Consider the following 9,130-nt stretch of genomic DNA (forward strand, 5'->3'; position numbering starts at 1 on the left):
AAACACACACTCACTACCAAAATTCACACGGGAAGAAATAGAAAACCTGAACAGACCCATAACGAGTGAAGAAATCGAATCAGTGATCAAAAATCTCCCAACAAATAAGAGCCCTGGACCTGATGGTTTCCCTGGGGAATTCTACCAGACATTTAAAACAGAATTAATCCCAATTCTTCTCAAGCTATTCCAAAAAATAGAAGTCGAAGGAAAACTCCCGGACTCATTTTATGAAGCCAGCATCACTCTGATTCCCAAGCCAGACAGAGATCCAACAAAAAAAGAGAACTATAGGCCAATATCCTTGATGAATACGGATGCAAAAATTCTCAACAAGATCCTTGCAAATCGAATCCAGCAGCATATCAAAAGAATCATCCACCAAGATCAAGTGGGATTCATTCCTGGGTTACAGGGCTGGTTCAACATTCGCAAATCAATCAATGTGATCCATCATATCAATAAAAGAAAAGATAAAAACCATATGATCCTGTCAATAGATGCAGAAAAAGCATTTGACAAAATACAGCATCCCTTCTTAATAAAGACTCTCGAGAAAGTTGGGATAGAAGGAACCTACTTAAACATCATCAAAGCCATCTATGAGAAGCCTTCAGCTAACATCATCCTCAACGGGGAAAAACTGAGAGCTTTCCCCCTGAGATCAGGAACACGACAGGGATGTCCACTCTCACCACTGTTGTTTAACATAGTGCTGGAAGTCCTAGCATCAGCCATCAGACAACAAAAGGAAATCAAAGGCATCAGAATTGGCAAAGAGGAAGTCAAACTTTCACTCTTCGCAGATGACATGATACTCTACATAGAAAACCCGACAGACTCCACCAGAAGCCTACTAGAACTGATCCAAGAATTCAGCCAAGTTGCAGGGTACAAAATCAACGTACAGAAATCGGTTGCATTTTTATACACCAATAATGAAGCAACAGAAAGAGAAATCAAGAAACTGATCCCATTCACAATTGCACAAAAAACCATAAAATACCTCGGAATAAACCTAACCAAGGATACAAGAGATCTGTATGATGAAAACTATAGAAAACTTATGAAGGAAATTGAAGAAGACACAAAGAAATGGAAAAACATTCCATGCTCATGGATAGGAAGAATAAATATAGTTAAGATGTCATTACTACCTAAAGCACTCTACACATTCAATGCAATTCCAATCAAAATTGCACCAGCATACTTCTCAAAACTAGAACAAACTATCCAAAAATTTGTATGGAACCACAAAAGACCCCGAATAGCCAAAGTAATACTGAAAAATAAAACCAAAACGGGAGGTATCACCATCCCAGACTTCAGCCTCTACTACAAAGCTGTCATCCTCAAGACAGTATGGTATTGGCACAAAAACAGACACATAGACCAATGGAACAGAATTGAGAACTCAGAAGTGGACCCAAAAGTATACAGCCAACTGATCTTTGACAAAGCAGGAAAGAATATCCAATGGAAAAAAGACAGCCTTTTTAACAGATGGTGTTGGGAGAACTGGACAGCAACATGCAGAAGAATGAAACTAGATCATTTTCTCACACCATGCACAAAAATCAACTCAAAATGGATAAAGGACCTGAACGTGAGACAGGAAACTATCAACACCCTAGAGGAGAAAGCAGGAAACAACCTCCTTGACCTCCACCGCAGCAACTTCTTACTTGACACATCCCCAAAAGCAAGGGAATCGAGAGCAAAAATAAACTGTTGGGACCTCATCAAGATTAAAAGCTTCTGCACAGCCAAGGAAACAACCCAGAAAATTAATAGGCAACCAACGGAATGGGAAAAGATAGTTGCAAATGACATATCAGATAAAGGGTTAATATCCAGAATCTATAAGGAACTCACCAAACTCCACGCCCGAAAAACAAACAACCCAGTGAAGAAATGGGCAGAAGACATGAACAGACACTTCTCCAAAGAGGACATCCAGATGGCCAACAGACACATGAAACGATGCTCAGCATCCCTCCTCATCAGGGAAATACAAATCAAAACCACACTGAGATACCACCTCACGCCAGTCAGAGTGGCTAAAATGAGCAAATCAGAGAACTCTAGATGCTGGCGAGGATGTGGAGAAACGGGCACCCTCCTGCACTGTTGGTGGGAATGTAAACTGGTACAGCCCCTCTGGAAAACAGTGTGGAGGTTCCTCAGGAAACTAACAATAGAACTCCCTTATGACCCAGCAATAGCACTGCTAGGAATTTACCCAAGGGATACAGAAATGCTGAGGCATAGGAGCACATGTACCCCAATGTTCATAGCAGCACTCTCCACAATAGCTAAAACATGGAAAGAGCCTAAGTGTCCATCAGCAGATGAATGGATCAAGAAGATGTGGTTTATCTATACCATGGAATACTACATGGCAATGAGAAACAATGAAATCTGGCCATGTGGATGGACCTTGAAGGTGTTATGCTGAGCAAAATAAGTCATGCAGAGGAGGACAAATACCATATGTTTGCACGTATAGGAGGATTAGGAGGAATTTGATGGAGGAACAAGGGGGAGAAGAAGGGGGGAAATGGTGGGGGAAAGGGAGAGAGGCAAACCATGAGAGACTCTTGAATGCTGACAAAAACTGAGGACTGATGGATGTGGGGGGGAGGAGGGATGGGCATGGAGGAGGGCACTTGTGGGGATGAGCACTGAGTGTTATGTGGAAACTAATTTGACGATAAACTATTTGTAAAAGAAAAGAAAAAAAGATTGACCTTTAAAGTATTCACATCGTTTAATTAAATGAGGAGGCCATCAGACTAAGGTGCGTATAATGCCTTGGTAGCCTACATAAGCAAACCAAAACCTAAGCCAGAGTCAATGGACTCAAATAGAGAAAATGAAACCTAAGAATAAGCATCTACAACAGCTAGTTAGGATTTTGCAGCAACACCTTAAGTCATAGTCAATAAAAGAATCGCCTTGCTTTGTTTCTGTATACAAATGCTTCCCCTAGCTCCTGCTGAGGGAGTACACCTAACCATCTTTGGTATGGCATTGCCTGATTCCGATTGTTGTATGTTCAAATAAATTCTTGGAAATTTTAATATGTCTGTGTTTGCCTTTCAACAACGCTGAAAGAAGAAATGAATGATATATTTTAACAGAACAATGTACAATTGAATGACAGATCCTTTGTAACTAAATGTACAGTTTTTCAATGATCTCTTTTAATCTCTTCTAGTAATCTCTTGATCATCTCAATTTATCATAATAAATGTTTACAAGACTCTTATGTAATGCGTTTTATTCTTGCTTAGCAAAATCGGGCACACAGTTTCTTAAAGTGGACCATGAAAGTTCCTGTGAAGGACTAAAAATAAATTTACCTAAGTCTCCCTTTAACTGAGGGACTTAAACTTGATCCACTGATTTGCACCTCGAACTTCAAAAGGTGGAGTATCGCAGTAGATGTGATGACCTAATTCTTCCAAAGGTGGTTCAGTATCAGTCGTAGCAAATTGGGCTGCATCCTCAATTTCTTTCCTCACTTCAACATCAATTTCCTTCAATTCTTCAATAGTGGCAAGCTTACTGTTAACCATCCTGTCTTTGAGAAGCATAATAGGATCGCTCTTCCTTCTCACATTCTGAACTTCCTCTCGGCTACGATAGCTGATCCCAGGGTCACTCATACTGTGTCCATGATAGCGGTAGGTCTGCAGCTCCATCACTATGGGCCCCTTTCCAGATCTGCAGTAGTCAGCTGCAAACTTAGTTGCCTCCCGAACACCTAGCACATCCATTCCATCTACCTTTAGTCCAGGGAGAAAATGTCCTCTCTTATAGTAATCGGTGCTGGCTGCTGCTCTCTCAACAGAGGTTCCCATTCCATAGAGGTTATTTTCACAGATGAAAACACAAGGTAATTTCCACAGAGCTGCCATATTGTGAGCTTCAGCTATCTGACCCTGATTCGCGGCACCATCCCCATAAAGAGTCAAACAGACCTCCTTGTTTCCCTTGTATTTACAGGCCAAAGCAACACCAGCTCCCAGGGGCCCCTGAGCGCCAACAATGCCATTGCCCCCGTAGAAGTTCTTGACATACATATGCATGGAACCTCCTTTTCCTTTAGCACAGCCTCCCCTTCGTCCTGTCAGCTCTGAAAGAATGGATCGCACAGAGAGCCCACGAGTATAGCACAAGCCATGAGCCCGATAGGATGTGATGACATGATCTGTGGGATTTATCCCGGCCTCCAGGCCCACACAACAAGCTTCCTGACCGTCGCACAAGTGACAGAAACCACGGATAAATTTTTGTTTATACAGCTGATCTGCCTTCAATTCCATTCGGCGAACAGTCTGCATCATCCTGTAGTATTTGAGCCCATCCTCCCGGGTGAGCACTGTTGTGACAGGAGGGCCCTCTTCTAAGCGATAAAGATCACATTTCTTAATTGGAAACGTAGCATCCTTTGAATAGTTACAGGATGCCACCAGCACTCTGCTAGCCGGCTTCTGTGTGACCCCGGACAACACGCGGGAGACAGCAGCAGCGAGCATCTTCCTCATGGAGTGCAGCCCAAGGTGGTGGCCCTGACTCCCAGCTGCCCAGAGGTCTGGCTGCGCCGGTCCCCTCCGGAGCCTCCTTCCGCGTCAGAATGCCCTCGGCGCCACAATGGCCATGCTGATGACAGAGGCCGCGTCACGCCACTCCGTCTCACAGGGTCGCCAGCCCTGATGGATTGATTTTTGCAGTCCCTTCCAACTGTGATTAAGAATAAAGGTTGTTTCGTTTCCTGAACGACTCGGCAGAACACCACCCCTATCCTAATTAGTGCCCTCATCGTTGCTAAAACATAACAACTGGAGTCCCTTCTTCCTGCTAAACACATGAACAGTGCTTCTTGACCAGGTATCAATGGAACAGAGACGCAAACGCAGTCCCCAAGGCACACAAACGGTCCCAGAGGTTAGGCCAAAGATATTATTGCCAGCATTTCCTTAGAGTCTTTAAAATTTTGTTTTAGGATAGATATGAATATTTTATCCTACACCATAATATACCATATTTATTGTAATGTAAAAATAAAGATGCAAATTATTTGTAATTTAAATACTTACCTTTAAACACACACAGACTTTTTTAAGAAAAGTTGGTGCTGCAAGTATTATGTTGGACACTCCTTTTGATATTCAGGCAGGAAGTAGAAAATAGCTTGTTAAAAAGTTACGGTGTCTCTGGACGTCCAGGTGGCTCAGTCACTTAAGCCTCCAACTTTGGCTCAGGCCATGATCTCTTGGTTAGTGGGTTCGAGCCCCAGCTCAGAGCCTGGAGCCTGTTTTGGATTCTGTGTGTATCTCCCTCTCTCTCTGACCCTCTCCTGCTCACACTGTCTCTCTCCCACTCTCAGAAATAAATAAATCATTTAAAAAATTTGTTTTAAGTTACAATGTCTCTTTTTTTTTAAATGCTCTTTTTTAAAATGTTTTATTTATTTCTGAGAGAGAGAGACACAGCATGAGCAGGGGAGGGTCAGAGAGAGAGAGGGAGACACAGAATCAGAAGCAGAGTCCAGGTCTGAGCTGTCAGCACAGAGCCCGATGTGGGGCTTGAGCCCATGAACCGTGAGATCATGACCTGAGCCAAAGTCAGACGCTTAACCGACTGAGCCACCCAGGCGCCCCTAAGTTACAACGTCTCTTAAAACTTCACTCCCCCCTCCTTCCCAACCCAGCCTTTATAATGGGCCTCATCTTTTCCTTCAACTTAAAATTCTGCTGTTGGAATTTATGGTCTTGCTGTGTTATTTGCTCTCTTTTTGATAGTTAGCCTCTCTCTGCTGTTCCCTTTCCTTCCTGCAGGTATTGGACATCTCCAGGGAGCATTATCTCCATGAGAATGAGAAAAATGACACTGCAGGATGGAACAGTAGTGTTAATGCGTCACTGAGTGACAGCTCAGCCTTCTCTCAGAGGTATCAGCCAGGCTAGCCCTGCCAGGAACACAGGAGCTATACACTAAAGTGTGCCAATTTAATCTTGTCATATGTAGCCTGGGCTGCAAAGATAGAGCTCCCCTTAAAAGCACAATGTGACAAGGCTAAACCCTACTCATGCCAAAGGAGAATATGCAAAGATGCTAATTGGAAAATACCTGTGCTACAGGTCACCCCAGAAGATAGCCCTGTTTTAGCAACAGGCTCTGGTTAAGATAATAGATAATAAAATGTGAAACTTCCAGAGGCCTCTTGGACGTCATATACAGTTAACTTATATTAACCTAGGTTCAACTTAAGGATAGGTGCAATTATATGTATAGAATATGATATCAAAATATTTCTATTAAACTGATTAAATCCTGACAATGTTGTTGTTATTTTTAATTTTTGTCATGTTCCTAAACCCATCCACATTTTTAAAGTAAAAGTGAAATTTCCAGACAGTACTGTAAAAGTTAAAAACTCACCAAGGAGATCCTGAACCTCTGAGTTCTTCCTCTTATCTGCCCCCAGTAGGACAGGATTCAGGCGATGCATGGACCCCAGAACCAATGGGGGAGTACTTCTCTTCACATAATTTATCTTTTGTCCTGTCATTGTTCAATACCATGTTTATTACAAAACAGAACTAATAGTCGTCTGCATGCTCACCTTTGAAATGCTGTTTGCAATTAAAATCCCCATAAATTCTAAGTTTTAATTAACAGCGAATCTTACTTTTAATCTATTTGAAATTAAAGGAAAACAGATGAGCACTTTTATAAGGCCAATGGTAGACTTTACATTTAATTAATAAAAAACCTAATAAAAGAGGAACTGGTGATTATAGTAGCAGTCATTCATGTCTGTGTGACAGAATTTCACATTTCATGTCTAATGGTTGATACTCCGGGCGCATTTCTGAATTTATCTTAAAAGTGTCACCCCACTGCATCAATAGCATATAAAATACTTTTTAATAAGTGACAAAGAAATGTAAAAAAAAAAAGAAAGAACCATATATTTGAAGGATATTTCAGTTCCTCCAGCAATAATTGCACTCTTGCACCAAATGTTAAGTGAAAAAAAAAAAAACTGTTAAAAAGTGAATATGTTCCAGATAAATAATATCAGGTTTCATGATATGATTAGTGAAAATGTATTTTTCTCATCGCTCTAAGATTTGGCAATTAAGAGTGATGAGTAAGAACTTGGTGAAAAAATTAAGAGTTATATATAACTCAAAGAAGAATTTTTCCCATTTGGTCTATTACTTTATCTCCCTTGGAGAAAAGGGAAAATGTCAGTACCATATATTCTGCAAAATAATGACAATCAAGCAAAGTTCCTATTTAATGTTATAATAAGCGAGGTTATTTCAGAATAGTTCAGAGCCCTGGACAACCAGCTTTTTTTTTTCTTCTCACCCCCATGATAATTCTGAAGTATTGTTAAATACAAATTCAAGACAAATTATTATGAAGAGAAGACTTGATTGAAAACAAGATGTAAAGTGGGAGAGCACTTCTCATTCCCCCCCACCCCCCCAAATAATGATGGTGTTAGAAAAGGAAAGACATTGTGGGCTAATTTTTAGTAGCAACTGATGAAGCCATTGTCTTTTTCCTGCTGGCTGAGCAAAATCATCTGAGTCATCATGCCCTCAACAATAACCCCATATCCTTAAAATTTGGGACCAGGGTCTAGCAGATAATGATAAAAGGGATCAGTACACAAAACTGTAAAAGAAAACTTTTCAAACTTTTAACAAGCTTCCTGTAATTAGAGCTGTAATTGAATGTGGCCAAGTGAGATAAGAAATAAAAATTCATGTATAACTTGGTGTCAAGATTTAGTATAGTCTAATGTCTCAATCAATAAAGTATTAGCATAGGTGTGAAAAGTTGTGAATTCATTACTGCTTAGTACTTTGAATTGTTTTATAAAACCATAATCCCCATTCAGAATAAAAATCATCAATTCAATACATATTTCTAACAAATCAAAAAGAATTCAAGAAAGCCTAAGTCACAGTTAGGTCTATTTACATTTCCTCCAAAAAGTATTATTTACACTTCCTGGGTAAGTGTTTTATTCAAAAGATTTTAATTCTCACATAATTAAAACCTCATGTCTCAAATTTTTATCCTTAAATAAACATAAATGTAGTCTGATAACCTTAATTTTAATAGAAATACAATATATGTTAAGTGTGATGGTAAAAATAAACTATGAATTCAATAGTGAAATGAAGGCTTCTCTGTATAGTGTCAGTGTCTCCTAACTGTACCATTTTTGATGTTTTCTTTATGTATGACCTCCAACAACCCTTCTTCGCAACACCTTTGGGTACACTCTTACCTTTTGCTAATATCAGTATACAATAACAAAATGAGCACATTTATTTCTTCTCACTTTGCTTCTTTGAAGCCTTGAGTCACTCACAAAAGGAGGTATAAAGAGACAAAGGAATGTTGGCAAAATTCCAGGGTACTGCTGCCCCCTAGAAGGAAGTTTGAGGAGCACATTTGACCATTACAGGCAAATCGTGGGAAACAGAGTACTCTGAGGAAGAAGGCACATCTTTCACCCCACTTTGACAACCTACTGTTGGTCACATCATTGGTTTTCTTTGCCCTATTCCTATCTCAGCTTGGGCACAGTGTCGCCTATGACGTCCTAAACTCAGCTCCCGATAGATTTCATGGTTCTCTCCGGAGATCTTTGTGAATATGTACAGATATGTACAAGCAAAATTTCCTTGGCAAAATAATATTTTTTTTAAAAAATGAAGTGTTAAGCCATCATATGCATTAATTTGATATTTAAGGCACTGTTGTAAATATTGCCCAGGTACAGGATAGCCTTGCATATCTTTTCTGGAGATACAAAGTTTGTTTTATGTGATCCTCACAGAGACAGGTAAAGTGGTATCTATTATTTTTCAATTTCTGTGTGAGGAAACTGAGGCAGAGAGAGTTTAGGTGAAAGGAGAAAATCTACAAATCCAGTAAAAAAAGTGTAATATATATTCTTCACTTATGCAGCACGTATAATAAAGTGCTTTCCTTCCGTATGTCTCCTTTGTGTACTAAGTTGTAGAAATGCAATGATGACATACAATTAGATTTCTCTTGATTTAATCCGGTTCATATGGAAGTGTTGCGC

The 9,130-nt window shown here is 40.0% G+C and overlaps 1 protein-coding gene across 1 annotated transcript; it reads right to left on the reverse strand.

Moving 5' to 3' along the window:
- Positions 1-3,266: 3,266 nt before the first annotated feature.
- Positions 3,267-4,620, reverse strand: PDHA2 (pyruvate dehydrogenase E1 subunit alpha 2). Its single transcript, XM_039241301.1, has one exon. It carries the CDS (start codon positions 4,551-4,553, stop codon positions 3,378-3,380), a length of 1,176 nt encoding a protein of 391 aa, XP_039097232.1. The 5' UTR covers positions 4,554-4,620; the 3' UTR covers positions 3,267-3,377.
- Positions 4,621-9,130: the final 4,510 nt, after the last annotated feature.

The sequence above is a fragment of the Hyaena hyaena genome, unplaced genomic scaffold, assembly GCF_003009895.1.
Source record: "Hyaena hyaena isolate Hyena2069 unplaced genomic scaffold, ASM300989v1 scaffold_191, whole genome shotgun sequence".
NCBI classification, from domain to species: Eukaryota; Metazoa; Chordata; class Mammalia; order Carnivora; family Hyaenidae; genus Hyaena; species Hyaena hyaena.